The sequence below is a fragment of the Lynx rufus genome, unplaced genomic scaffold, assembly GCF_022079265.1.
Source record: "Lynx rufus isolate CCGP_SWC_20201006 ecotype Redwood Valley unplaced genomic scaffold, mLynRuf1.p SCAF_11, whole genome shotgun sequence".
NCBI classification, from domain to species: domain Eukaryota; kingdom Metazoa; phylum Chordata; class Mammalia; order Carnivora; family Felidae; genus Lynx; species Lynx rufus.
The window spans coordinates 25,453,139-25,468,375 of record NW_025814825.1 but is presented as its reverse complement, the minus strand read 5'-3'; the positions used below and the strand labels follow the sequence as shown (position 1 = coordinate 25,468,375).

The 15,237-nt window shown below is 48.5% G+C and overlaps 1 protein-coding gene across 1 annotated transcript in view; it reads left to right on the top strand.

The window, feature by feature from the left end:
- GRID1 (glutamate ionotropic receptor delta type subunit 1) overlaps window positions 1-15,237 on the top strand; it is a 697,306-nt gene that overhangs the window by 471,589 nt on the left and 210,480 nt on the right. Inside the window, exons 7-8 of the mRNA XM_047072607.1 lie at window positions 12,128-12,289; window positions 13,824-13,943. Coding sequence (XP_046928563.1) covers window positions 12,128-12,289; window positions 13,824-13,943 — 282 coding nt within the window. The remainder of the gene's footprint in view (window positions 1-12,127; window positions 12,290-13,823; window positions 13,944-15,237) is intronic.

Genomic DNA, 15,237 nt, shown 5'->3' with positions numbered 1-15,237 from the left:
CTTCCATGCATAAGGAAACTTTCGCTTGATGCTTGGTGGGAGACACATAACAGAAGGAAATTTCTCCCAGTTGGGTTTGCAGAAATTACCCAGAAGTTTGTGCATGTGATATGCTTGCCATTCAGCATTTGAAACTAGTTATACCTTCTTTACCCAGCCAGGCATGACGAGTGGAAATCAGGTTTCAGGACAGAGATATGCTGTATTTACCACCTGAGTATCTGTTGCATCCCAGGACATTTTGGTATTAACCTTATCAGGAGGCACACATTTTGGGGAGGGGGATTATTAGAATCTCTGGAGTGGTCTGGGTACATGTGTAATTTGCCAAAGCGTCAAATCCATTCTATAATCTTATGTTTGGGGAGGGGGAAGGGAAACATGCCCTAAAAGATGGTAAACACTAGAAATATGTTCTTGGTGGAGGAGGGAATGTAGCAGACACAGATTTTAGCTGGAGTAATTCCCACTACCCCCATGTCCACTGCTCCCAGGAGCCACCACAATGTCTGGGGTCTTTCTAACATGGTGAAGGATTGATTGGCCAAGAGAGCTGACCAAGGCCCCTGCAGGGCTCATGGACCCGAGAGTCCTGGGCATGTGGGTCATGGGTGGAAGGTGCTTAATGCAAGATTTTATGTTTGGATGCTGCTGGCCTGCTCTGCATTCTTCCTTTTTTGGAGCTTGGAAGAAGAGGTCAGGACCAAGTAAGTACCCTTCACTGGGCCTCTGCATTTATCTCCGCACTCTCGACATGGATGGAAGCAGAGTGAGATGATTGACTCCAGTCAGTGTGTGCCCATCCCTGTATCCTCGCCTGGGGCAGGAGGGTGCGGGGACCCCATCACTCTCTGGGTGGTCAGACCCTAGGAGGGTCTTACTCCCAGGCGTGGTCTCTCCTTGATGGGCTTCATCCCTCTCCAGCCTTGTCCCTGCTCCACGCCACCGCTGCATCCATTTTTCCCAGTTCTTGCCTGGTCACTGCACTCTTTCTACTTGAGGAGAGCAGGAGGGGCCCCTTTCCACTGCACAAGTATGTGTTGTATAGGTTGTGGGTGGTGGGAGAATGGAAGTTCTTCTTATTAAGGCCTATGATTCCCTATTTTTTCACGGACTAAAATGTGGGCTCTTTGGTGGCATATTAGATACTCTAGATGCAAAGCATGTGTCCAGGAGGACAGGAGAGAAAAGGAGACTGGCAGGCTGGATGAGGAATCTGGCGGAGAGCATACTAACATGGCCCACAGCTGTGAAGAGGGTAAACAAAGGCACAGCTCCGAGGTGTGTGGCTGGTTATCATCAATATGGTAAATGCAATATCACACCTGGAACCCTGGCCACCCTACCTCCCTCTGTCTGTTCCTGCTGATACCCAGGCGCTCCATCAAGAGCAAGATGGAAGAGTGACATCAGAGACATCTTGTGGTGGTGGAAGCGACAGCAGTGGTAGTAGCAGGAGTGGTGTTAGTAGTAGCAACAGTAGTAATAACAGCAGGAGTAGTAATAGCGGTGCAGTAACAGTACTGGTAGTAATAGCAGTAGCAGCAATAATAGTAAGAGTAGCAGCAGCACAGCAGCAGCAGCTCAAGAGCCATACTGTGTGGGTTCAAATCCCAGGAACTCTAGTAACTAACGAAATATTTATTATTTACTTGTCATTTTGTGCCTCCATTTCCTGTCCCGTAAATTGGAATGTAAAGTGTCTACCCCCTAGGGACATAATAAAAATTAAGTGAGGGAATGTATAGAAAGCATTTAGAATAAGACTGACCTATTCATGTCATTACAGAGGAGGTGGTCAGGTGTGTTCGGGGTTTCCGGCAAACATGGTCTCATTTAAAAAAAGAAATTTTTTAATCTTTATTTATTTTGGGAGAGAGAGACAGAGCATGAGCGGGGGAGGGGCAGAGAGAGAGGGAGACACAGAATCCGAAGCAGGCTCCAGGCCCTGAGCTGTCAGCACAGAGCCCGACGCGGGGCTCGAACTCACAAACTGTGAGATCATGACCTGAGCCGAAGTCAGACACTTAAACGACTGAGCCACCCAGGCACCCCTCATTTTTTTTTTTTAATTTTGTAAGGTATAATCCACTTGTCTTCCTGAGCATGCTCTTTAAAATTTATTTATTTATTTTGTGAGAGAGAGGGAGAGAGAGAGAGAACCCCTGGAGGTAGGGCAGAGAGAGAGGGGGACAGAGGCTCCAAAGCACTGATAGCAGACCGATGCGGGACTTGAACTCGTGAACCGTGAGATCATGACTAGAGGCTAAGTCAGAAGCTTAACTGACTGAGCCACCCAGGCACCCCCCTGAGCATGCTCTGTAAGAGCAACACAGCAGGTAGGAGAGAGTTTCCTTTGGGTCTAGACCCATATCGCAGGCCTTGTGTACTGCTTTCTGTCCACACCACTCCTGCAGGCACTCAGGCAGAGCTGCCTTTTGTGGGAGAGGAGAGGCCATGTATGTCTGGGGAGACCCACTGAGCCCTTTTTACAAGACTCTGCTCATTGGAGACCCTCAGTAAGGACTGATGGGGTGGATCTGTTAATAATGCAGATCTTAACACAAGTTAAATTGTCTCTAGAAGTCTCTTTATATATATTTATGTAAATGAAGAACTTTATGAAAGGAATCTCCATCTCCATTTGTTGCCTCTGCCTCGAGAAGGGGTGTGGTGAGAGGGAAATACACGGATTTACTTTACTCACCCCGCCCAACAACCATTTGGGCAGCTCCTAGATTCATCTCATTTATAAGCCATTCTCTTCGAGTTTCCCAAGTAGCTATTACCACTTCTTTATTTCTTAATGACAGTATAGAAGACAAACTAATTTCTACTAGCCTCTAGCTGTGAGATTTATCGAAAAAGACTCTAACATGTTTAGAACAACTAACTCAAGAAAAAATAAAACATTTGTGTCATGGATTATTAACTTTGTCTTGATGAAATTAATGAAGATCCTTTGGGAAGTGGAGCTCTCAAGTCCATCTTTTAGTTCTTCCCCCGGACGGCTGCTCTTGGGATGATAATTCTGAGTTAGATGTTTTCAGGAGAACCATCAAGAATGGGTAGTTTTTACAAGATCGTCTATCTCTTGGCTTCTCCACTGCACTGGTCTCAGAAACTCCATCTTCTTCTATTAGTCCTGTGGTCAGAGCTTTCTGTGCTCCAGAGCCAACCAAGCACCATTATTGCAAATCAATTTGATTCCTATTTAGTACAAAGTCCCTTGGAGGAAAAATACCAAAATAAGTGACTTGTAGTAGCTCCAAAAGCTTTGCATTTGCCGGTGTGCTGTTGTTTATTTTCCCCTACAAAGCACTGTCTCATTTGGGTATTTCTCATTCTTGTTCTCTTGACAAGTTGGTTTAGAGCTTGTCTGACTCAGCCAGTAATAAAAGTGATAACCAGTCTGGAAGAACCTTGAGACTTTGCTAAGATTTCACGGGCAGCCTTGCTGAGAGGAGAATCTGTAAAGCACTTGATCTTCAGAACTGCCCTGTCCGGTGACTTCAGGGCTGCAACAGACATATTGTCACATTGTCATGTCATTTCTATTCAAATGGGCTTCCAAAGGGGGACGGACAACTGATAGAAGTTGTGTTGTCTGGTCACCATGGAGCCTGATCCTTGAATTAAGCTGTGGGAGCTAATGTGGTATTATTATAAAATGCTCCCTCGGGTTGGAATTTCTCCTCTTTGTGAATTTCTAAATTGTTGAATGGCTTGATAGATGGAATAATTCTTCCCTTGCTCAGTCTACTAAAACATGTGGAAACCCCCCCTTCCCACATGCCCCTATTTCGTTAGGGCTTTCTGTATTCTTCTCTGGCTACAAGTTGTTTGTCAGCCTGCCAGTAGAATCCTTTTCTCTGGAGTAGCAGCGGGCCACCCGCTATCTTGGACTTTATGTCACTTTCACTGGTTTCCTTTTTTACCCTAAACACCCTGGTGGAATATGTAGCAGCAGTCATGAAGCATAACGGGAGCATGGCGGGGCACGATCCTCAATGCCTTTGTCAGAGACAATTGCGCAGGTGGTCTCTCTGGCTGCAGTCGGTTGCTGTTCTGGCCACAGATGTCCACATGCACGTTTGGAGGCCAGAGAGCCTCAGGTACGGACAAATGCCCTTCCCCACTCTGCCTTCCATCCCCTTGGATTCACCGATGAGCAGAGAGCCCCAGCTCCTTTGCCCTCTGCCACCATCTGCTCCCTCGCCAGGCCTGGCTGTGGTGCCCTGTCTCAGGATGGGCAGGCTGGCAGCAGTCTGGCAGAAAGGCCTCGCCTGGGGATGGATTTCTCAAGCTGCGACATCTGGGCGTCAGCTTGTCCTCCCAGCTGGACCCTCTGCCGGCTGTTTGTCTGACTTTGCTGGTTGACCAGAGCCTGTCTGAGGATCTGGTCGGAGGTCAGTTCCTGCTGTTTGCCCCTGTGAGGTCTCCCTGAACAGTCCACTTGGCTTGATTAATGATGGAGGGAAGAGAAAACTGGGCTCTTTAGAAGCCTGGAAGAAATGCAGACTTCCTTAATGAAAACATTTCTTATGTTTCTATCTTTGGTGTGGGGTGGATAATGGTCTGGTGTTGAGATGCAGCTGGCTCGCGTGGCTGTGACCCTGGCCTGCCATTCATCTTCCTTTGCCTTCAAGCATGATTCTTCCCCTGATAATGTGGCTGCACAGCAAATACCCTGGGCCCTGGAGTATAATGGAGACACGGCTGGAGCACCCTCATAGTTACTACAGGGAAACATGCACGGAGCACTGGGAAGTCAGGCAGCTGGCTCCACGACGGGGCCATTGTCCTTTGGGGGCCTGTCTCTTCCAGTCTGATGGAGGTGGACACAAGTCTTGGCCTGCAGGGTCCAGATAGGATCTGAAGAGTATAGGTCTCCTTAGCATATTTCATGAGTGGGGTGGGGGGGGGCTTATCTTTTCATTACTCCTGGTCCTAATGCTGCTTCTGGGGACTCATGTAAGTAAACAGATCATCCAGCCTTCTCATGGGGCTGCCTGCAAATTAGGGTTGACTCAGATGTGAAACCAGCACCTTTCCTGGCTTTGCCTACAAATCTAAGTCTTGAATATGCTGTCACATATGGTAAGAGTCAGGGTAGGGTATTGGCATTGTAGTGGCACAGACAGCCTGTGATGTCCTCAGTCCTTTCCTGCTGAGGAATGTTCTCTGCTTGTCCCCTTCCCCCGGGACCTCACACTCTCTTTCCTGCTGACTTTTCTATCCATCCTCTATTTTCTTCCTCTGGGTCTTGACTCCAAAGTAAATTCTCCTTATTTTTTCATGAAGATAAACGTAACAATCTTTCTGGTAGCCTTTGCCCCTGCTAACACAGGAATATAAAATATAACTATATAAAATATAATTACTGATGTAGTGGGGATTCTGGTGCCAACTCTTAAAAGAATAAAATCTGTTTTTCCATATCCAAGGTCCTCAGTTGGCTTCATGGGATTGGTCTTTGATCATTGGGCAGCCAAGAGGTCTACCTGGGTCTCTCAAGGGCTGCAAGCCCCAATCAAGGCCTCCTGGCCAAATTCTCTCCTCTACCTCTGAGAAATGTGTCCTCACCTTTCCCATTTCCCTTCCAAAGACCCACTTCCTGCACAGATTATTGGCTTTGGAAATACAAGTTTGCTAGGATACTCCCATCTCCTGGAAATGCAGACCCCAGATTCTGATTGGAGATGGACACTTCCCCATGGAATATATTGGTCCAGAGCTCCTATACCCTTTTCTCAGCATGGCTTGTATCCTCCATCAATGATATTCTTTTTTTTTAATGTTTATTATTTTTGAGAGAGAGACAGAGAGACAGAGTGTGAGCAGGGGAGGGGCAGAGAGAGGAGAAGACAGAGAATTTGAAGCAGGCTCCTGGTTCTGAGCTGTCAGCACGAAGCCTGACTCCAGGCTCGAACTCACGGACTGTGAGATCATGATCTGAGCCAAAGTCAGATGCTTAACCAATTGAGCCACCCAGGTGCCCCCTCCATCAGTTGTATTCTGAGAAGCATTCTTTTTGCAAATACCTTGGTATATCTTTACTTTGGTGTTCTTTTTCCTAAAAACAGATTTAAATTTATTCATTCAGCATTCATTAATTCCACAAACCCTCATTATGCACTGATTATGTGACAGTTCCTATGTTAGACATTCAAAAATGCTCTCTCTCTTAATTCCCACAAGCTCTGCATAAATGGGGAAGTTTCATCTCTATTCCGTAGCAGGTACCAGTTAGGAAGAATGGCATATACAAAAGCCCAGGGGCCCAGGAGAACAGGGACAGAGTTCAGTGTGTCTGGGGCTAGAGGTGGGAGGTGGGAAATTTTGGGAATTCGGTCAGAAAGGGGGATAGCCACCAGGGTGCCGAGGACCAGGGTGTGGTCTTTGGAGATGTGACAGTGCAGGATGTGCATCCAGGAAAGACAACTCTGTGCAGGGGTGGGGGAGGGCCCAAGGCTGGGAGACAAGGTAACCAGTAGTTACTATTTCCTCGGGGAGGAATGAGGGCACTTGAACCACTCTGTGGTTGTAGGAGATGACCACATAGACAGGACATAAGGAAGCTTCCTTGGGATTGAAGCCCCTAAGCCTGGGCGAGGGACAGGTGACAGGGCAGAGTACAGAGCATGGTGCTTCCCACAGGGCTGGGCTGGAGCTGTCCCTGTTCTAGCCCTGCCTGCCTGCCTCCCCCTTTCTCCTGCACACCTGGGTGGTCTCCTGTGGTTGAGCCAGCCCTGCAGGACACATGTCAGACCTTCAACTGCAATGGGCCAAGCCACCTCCCTTTCAGGAGCCTGAGTCAGGCATAGTGAGGCCCCCACTCTGGGCCTTCCGATATTGGAACCTTTTACGGAACACCCCAGAGGCAGAGGAGTGGCTTTTCCCATAAAGGGATGCTCTGCAGCGCCTCAGCCCTTGCAGACCTGAAAGGTCTGGCTCAGGCCAGGGGGCTATGGCAGCTGTGACAGGGCTGCTGGGGCCAGGAGGAGACCAGGGACATGTGTCCAGGTGAGCAGTGTGCAGGCAGAACTGGGGATATAATGCTCAGGGGGATCTTTGCTCAGTCTTCCCAGCCACAAGCTACAAATCCAGATACAACTTCTGCTCCTTCTTGAAAAGCATTCAGGCCAAGGGGCATTGGGGAAGAGGGCGAGTGGTGTTGGCAGATACAAGTTCTTTTCCCAGTGGTTCTGAGGCTTCTGTGTCCCAGACTCATGCTGGGCTCAGAGATGGGGCACCTTGGAGGAGCTCTCAGACCATCCACATTGTGTAGGTCTTGTATTCCCCCTTCCATTTCTTCCTGTTTCTTCTCCCTCCTAAAATAAAGCTGCACACAAAGAAGTTAGGACAGTACTTGGCACGCATGAGTACTACCATCCCGCAGTTCTCAGGGGAGTTATTCAGGGCCACCCCTCCAGGGTGCACCTCTCCAGGGCTGCTGATCACATTGTATTTTCTTGTCATCAAGGTGAGTCTTAAGCATTAAATGACTTGTTCAACATCACTCTGCATGAATGCAAGTGGAGATTCAATTCACTAATTCAATAAGCATTTATTGAGCACCTGCTGTCTCCATGCACTGGAGGAGGAATAGCAGTGAGCAGAGCTGGCCCAGGCTGGGATGAATCCAAAACTCTTGCTCATCCTGCAAGGCCACCCGGCTAAGCTGCACACTCAGTACAGTAAGAGTTGTGCTGTACGGCAGTGACAGAGGGATCAGGCATACACCTCTAAGGTGGCTAACTGAACCAGCTGGGTTCCATTCTAGCTCTGTCCCCACTCAGAATGGAGGCTCCAGCCTCAGACCCCTTGCCTGGCTGTGGCTTTTGTCTGCCTCTGACTTTATATTGTCTGACCTGGTCCCAGGTCATTTGCTTTGCATCCAGGTCTTTATTCTGCCATGCCCTTGGCCTCAAACCTTGGTCTGTCTTCTTTTCAGGTCTACTTTCACCTGAAATGTCTTTTTTTTTTTTTTTTTTTTTTTTTTGGTTCCTTGTCACTTTTGTGCTGCAATGTCCCTAGGCCAGCCAGAGGGGATGAGGGTTTAAATAGTGACAGTATCAGCTCTGCTTGTCTGTCTGCTCTGAATGAACTGTGCTGTGTCTTACCTGAGAAGTGAGGGAAAAGAGGCAAGCATTCCCTCAAACCAGGCCCCTTTTCTCTGCCCCTGTGGCCTGGGGCTCCCAGCTTGGGCTGTTAGCCCCTTGAACCTGACATTGAGTGAGTGTTCATACAGTTGGGAGCCTCTCTCCTTCCAGACCACTCTTGGCTCAGGGGCTGGTCGTGACCATGCCCTGATGCTGGTCTCCACCCACCCACCCTGAGAAAAGGCTTGCCATATATTTATCAGAACCCAGACAGAGCCCCAAGCAGAGGCCGCCTTTTTACTATCTGCTCTTGATCTTTTCCCCTAAAGGTCCCGTCTCCAGTCTCCAGACAACCAGACTGTGAGGGTAGTGCTCTCCCTTTGCATCCCCACACATGTCTTCTCATTGTGAGGATGCTGAAGTTGAACAGCAGAGATAGGGCCACAGATCAACACAGGGTGTTAGTGTCTGCCCACAGCAGGGAGAAGTACTGACATAGCATCTTATCAGGAGAAGGGACAGGAGTGAGAGAAGGTGGAGCTCCAAGTGGGGATCGAGAAGACATTTTGAGCAGGCTGTAAATGAGAAGCAAGATGCTGTTTGAACAAAGGAGGTTCTCTGCCAAGTCAAAGTGGAGGTGCCCAATCTCTTCTTCCTACTGTTTTCTCTTTTGGGGAACCAAGATCAGTGTGTATCCTCTTAGCAGGAGATCCATCCATCCATCCATCCATCCATCCATCCACCCATCCATCTCCCCCTCTATCTTTCCATCCATCCACTCCTCCTCCCTTTCACCTACCCATCCCCTCATTCATCTATTCACTTAGCCATCCATCCATCCATCCATCCATCCATCCATCCATCCATCCAACATATATTAAACACCACCTGTATGCTTTGGTTGGTGCTGGATGCTGTGTTTAGAGATAGTAAGAAAAAAGTTGTATACATACATACATTATACACACACACACATGTTTCATTTATAAAAGTTATATACAAGTTATATATGAATATATACATATTTATATAAAAGTTGTATATATGCATGTTTTATATATATATATATATATATATATATATATATATATATATATATATTTCCAGATACATATATCTATCTGGAAAAGAACATTGCTAAAGCCTTTGAACTGAAAGCTTGTTCCTTTGAACTAAAATGTGTTCATCCTTCCCAGCAGACATACTTGTGGGAAGGCTGAGGGCTTCCTTTGGCCTTTCTGAGTCACATCCTGTTTTTGCCTCTTCATTGCCAGCCTCTTTGCATTCATTCATTTGTTAAGTACCTTAATTCCTTGTGAATAGAAGTGCTGGAGGCAAAAAGGGATTCCTTTGGGTGCTGGTCTGGGTCACAACTGGGGCTGTGCTGTTCCAAGTGGCCTAAAACAACATCTCCATTATGAGTTTGTATTCCAGAGGGGAGGTGGACATGTCAAAAATAATTTTGCAGTGGTAGGGGCTCCTGAGGGTTGAGGATTTGACAAGCACAGAGAGTGGGTTAGTCCTTCTCAGGAGGGAAATGCTTGCTCAGGGCTCTAGCAGCGAGAGGTACGGTTCTACCCTGGTGTTGCCTATAGGGCAGGAGGTCAATTCTTCGTGATGGCAGTGACTTCTCTCTGCTGTCAGGTAAGCACACGTGTATTTCAGGGCCCCGGAAAATGTCACCAGGCACCAAAATACTTGGAGGCCTTGGTTAAGTCAGCGGTGCTCAGGTGTCCCAGGCACACTCCTGCCACATCTGCAACATTGCTGTCCATCCTCCACCCATTTCTTATGAAGGCCTCAGTGGCATACATCCCTGTGTCCACTGTAAGGACATGGGTTGAAGGTGGATAAGGCAGGGCTCTGTAGGAATGGGCAGGATACAGGGACACCCACAGAAGAAGTAGTCAACTCTGCTTGACATGGTGTAGCAGAAATGCCCCTGAGGGTTGGTTAGCATGAGTTACTGGACAGTTGTGATGGAACAGATGGTTTTGATGTCCAGTACCAGCTCTCTTAGCCCATCTCTGATTTCACTTGTAGAAAACGGTCCATGCTACCCAAGCTCTTGCCTGGGGCTGTGCTTTGGGAGCACCCAGTCCAAGACAGGTGAGGAAAGAAACTGCAGGTGGAGAATAAGGCACGTAGATACTGGGGTGTGAGAGCCATACTGGGGAGTGGTGAGGGGTAAAGTTGGAAGGCAGCAGGGGTTCTTCCTGCAGACCAAGGATCTTATTTGATTCTCCCAGGAGTCCTAAGAGGTTGACACGTTTTCCTATTTATATCCAGTGATTTTGTTTTTCTGAAATATTTTTAGCAGACACCTTGCTGTTTAGGTGTGCAGAGAATCATCCCCTTGACCCACTTTGGCTGATGGTTGTTTGTGCACCAGTTACCCAGGAGGGACCACACACCTGAACAAGGGTGGACATTACCTCCTACCCACGCCCTTCCCTGACTCTCCTACCTTTGTGCTTCATGACACCTCCCTTGGAGGAGAGGGATAGTGTGCAGGTAACATCTGAGAACAGGGCTGCCTTCCACCCTACAGAGGACTCTTGATGGGCCCCTGAGAAGGCAGGTGCTGGTGTTCAGGTTCATCTGGATCAGGGTCTTGAACTGTAGTCAGGAGGATGAGCTGGACCTGTCCCATCCCTGGATACCAGGGCTCTTGTACAGCTCTCCTCACCAGTGTACCAGCTTTTCCCTTGCAATCATGCTCTCAAGAGCTCTGAGATGGGCTTTGTTTCTTCTATGAGCCATCTCTACTTAGCAGCTAAGCAGAGGGATAGTTCTCACATGTGCACAGTTGAAATTCCCAAACGTATCCCCTGGCTGGCAGTGATGCCACTGCAGAGCAGGCTCTGTGTCCTCAGATATTCTATAACCACAAGCTGCCAGTGTCACTCAGGCCATCATTGACCCCAGGCCTATCTGGGGATCAGAGCAGGCTTTCCAAGGCACATATCTGATTTCTGGGCACAGATCCCACCAATGGCATCCTTCTCCCTAAAGTCACCTATGTTGTTACTCCTTAGCATGGCCCATGAGGCTCAACATGGCTAGATCCCTGATCCCTACCTCCCCCTTGATCCCACTTCATCTCTACTGTACCCATTAATACAGATATTTGGCACTGTTTTCAATCCCTCTACCCCAAGGCTGGGCCAACTGTAGTCTTCAGCTCAATCCAGCTTACTGCCTATTTTTTAAAATAAAGATTTATTGGCACATCCTTTGTTACATACTGTCTTTGGTTGCTTTTCTGCAGTAAGAGCAGAGCTGAGCATTGCAAAAGAGACTATAAGGTCCACAAAGTCTAAAATCTTTCATATCTGATCACTGCTGGTGGACCCTGCCCTACCTGACCCCACTCCTTTGTACCTTCATGCCTTTGCATAATTCTGCCTCCCTGTAATGCTCTCTACCCTTTATCCTACTAATCCTTCTAGACCAAGCTTTCTGTCTATCCTTCCCTCCATCCTGTGTTATGTGAGCAGGATGCCCCATTCCAGTCTTGCACAAAGCCTGGGTGCAAGTCTCAACCATGGTGATGACCATGCTGGTTCTCATGGTGTACAGATCCACTTCCCACTCTAGTTCCTGAATCAGGGCTAGTTCTTATTCTGCTTAAGACTCCAGTGCCTGGCCAGGTTTTTGGGTTTTTTTGTTTAAAAATTTTTTTTAACGTTTATTTATTTTTGAGACAGAGACAGAGTGTGAATGGGAGAGGGACAGAGAGAAAGGGAGACACAGAATCAGAGCTGTCAGCACAGAGCCAGACGTGGGGCTTGAACTCACGAACTGCGAGATCATGACCTGAGCCAAAGTTGGTCGCTTAACCAACTGAGCCACCCAGGTGCCCCAAGGTTTTTGAATGAACAACTAGAAGCTAGAGGATTGTGGTATAGATACTGGCACCACTTGTTAGTGTTGGCATCCTGGATCACCCAAGGCCTCTGCTGCTCCCCTTCTCTGAAAATGCATCAGTGGAAAGGGTTTCACCGCCTTTGTGTTTGCAGATCTCCAACCTCTACCTGTATGACAGTGTCCTGATGCTGGCCAATGCCTTCCACCGGAAGCTGGAGGACCGGAAGTGGCATAGCATGGCGAGCCTGAACTGTATACGCAAGTCCACCAAGCCATGGAATGGAGGAAGGTCCATGCTGGACACGATCAAAAAGGTGTGTGTAAAAAAAAAAAAAAAAAAAAAAAAAAAAAAAAAGGTGTGTGTAAGGGGACACCCATTGGGCTAAGGCTGAAGACAGGTCCTTCCTTGCATGCACATGTGTGCAGACACACACAGACACACACAGACACACACACACAGACACACACACACCCTTGAGCAGGTGGTCTGAAACTGAGCTCTTTGTGTGGTTGTCCCTGCAGGCCCCCCACAGACCTCCCTCCTTGCCACTCTTCCTTTCCCAGCATTTAGGGCTGGTGAGTTGGGCTTCATAGATTTATTATTATTGTTTTCTCTGTTTTCTACAAGGAGATTGGACTTTAGAGTTGCTTAAGCAACCAATGGAGGCAACTGCCCAGCTCCGGTGAGCCAGATACCCTACCATGCAGGTGGCCACTATTCATAAGAGGCTGTCTCAGTATGCAGTACACCTGCTGATCACTAAGACTTTAGCTTGTGTGTGTTCGTGTGTGTGCACATGTGTTCTGCATTTATGACCTGTCGCACACACTCAGGCACGACACCAAGTTGGAAGGCTGAATTTGAAGTGAATTGGGTAATCCATAGAAGACTTGTTAGAGTGAATTGGCTTTCAGAGGCTTCAAAAGAGCATTTAGGGAAATCTATAGTGCTAGGAATTGTAGTCACAATAAATTGTGTGCACTGTCAATAGCAGTGAATGTATTCCGGTGTTGGTTGAATCTATTGCAGCCTGAGCTAGAGCTGGGGCCCCTCTTTGGCCAGCTCAGGATCTGGGACTCTCCCAGCTCATGGTCTATGGGAGAACAAGGCTGGATGGAACCGCCACCCTAGGGAGGGGGTGGGTTGAAGGGAGAGGGGGTTTGCCATAGGCTCCCTCAGCCCCTCTGCCACCTGCTTCTACAGAACCCACTGAATGGCCTGAGAAGAGGGCAGGGCTTGCACACCCACCACAGACAGTCTGTGCCAGACACTGTGCTTTGTACACATTTTATCCTTCGGCCCTTTCAGGCCCTGTGAAGTGGATCTAATTAACTTCAGGCTGGAGATGATGGGAGATGGCTTGCCCAAGATGACACAGGTGGCAAAGCCAGGACTTGAGCTGGTGTTGGCCTCTAGTGCTCATGCTTTGCTGCCCAAAGGCTCTGTTGACCTTTGACTTTTCTTTTGGCTCAGGCTAAGGTGACCCATGGAGCAGGATGCACGGGAAGACTGTGAGCTCCAGGAGGGTGGAGACAGAACTGTCACTTTTTGACCTATATAGCAAGCACGATATGTGGCACAGAGCATGTGCTCTAATCATACTGACCACCTGAATATCAAGTGCAAGCCTTAGGGATTTCCCCTGTGAGCAGCGGTCTAGGAAGTGTCAATCTTGCTCTGCGGCTATAGGACTGCTAGCAGCCCGGTCCTCATTTATAGCCTGTCTGGTGCTTCCTCAAGATCTTGATTGTCCCCTTCTTGGTGACTACTTCCTTCCCTTCTTTGTCTTTGGGACTCTATCCCTTCCATCCATATTTTCCTCAATGGGTTTTCCTTCTCTCCTGCAGGGTCACATCACTGGCCTCACAGGGGTGATGGAGTTTCGGGAGGACAGCTCGAATCCCTACGTCCAGTTTGAAATCCTTGGCACAACCTATAGTGAGACCTTTGGCAAAGATATGCGGAAGGTAAGCATCAGGGCACCCTTCTCCCTCTCCTCCTGTGGCTGGGTCACTGGCTCTGTGTTCTGAGCAGGTGTTAACCAGCACAAAAATCCCCTCTTCCTGTCTCTCTCTGATGCTGCTGCCATTGATGCTGGTGTTTATGGGGCACAGTGTGGAGAAGGCTAAGAGTAGTTTTCAGCCAGGAAGTTCTGCTAATACAGTCTCTGAGTACAGCAGGGCCCCTGGCACCACCTGGTCTCACCGCTTGGCCCTGGATGGCCAACATGCAGGCCTAGGCTGAGGCTGGAAGGGATAATGTATTTTCCCCAGAGTGGCCAAAATTAGCCCAACCGCAGGGACAGGTGTAACTGTGGCTGAGGCAGGAGTCTGCTGTTACGGCCGGTTCCCCCCCAGATCTAAGAACAGAAAAATGAGCCACGAGGAGTGTGGGAAGCAGGGAGCAGTGGAGCCCAGTGGAGGGAGATGGGAGAGGCAGACAAGCCACATAGCTCAGGGTGGGGTTAGGCTACTTTATTTGGTGCTAATGCAAGTGGCTGGCCTGGGGTCTCTTTCTGGTGATACTTTGCCTTTTTCTCTCTCCTCCTATGGGAGATTTTCAGGGCTGAAGACTTGGGGGTGAGGAAGGTAGCCTTTCCTCAGAGTTGGAACCCCAAAGTTAAGGGGAGGCTTGTGAAGTCAAGAGTCTGGTAGGTATTAGGACCAAGAAGTCAATGTAGCAAGAAAATTATTGGAACAGTTATCCAAGAACTTCAGATGTGGTCATTGTGAGCCAGTGTGGGGCTGATGATGGAGTTGCAGGTAAAGGCCTGTGGCTGGCTGCCCAGGGCCAGGTCACCCAGCTGGCTTAGATGCACTCCTAGGAATGGTCCTCATAGAAGGCCCAGTGTTTGTTGGGCCATTAACTAGTTGGCATACACTCGGGCACAGGCTCATATAGTCACACACACATATATTTCTATACACTTGAAAGGAGGACATCTCTACTAATTAGTGCCCAAAAGATGAATAGGGCACAGTGAGCTCTCTTCAGGGCAGGATAAACCCTTGGCAATGAGCCCTCTAGCCTGGCCTCCAGCATTAGCTGGGGGTGGTGGAGGGGCAGGAAAGGCTAACGTGCTGTTGGGATATTGAGAATCTGGGTGAGGGGATTCTTTGGCTGTGCTCCTTGAGGAGCAGGTAGAAGGATACATGTATGGAATGGTGGAGGGTGTAAGGGCTAGAGGACATGCCGGGGATGGTCGTCACCACCAAGAGACTGGGATGGCTGGGGGTCCATATGTGATGTGGGAGTTGGGGG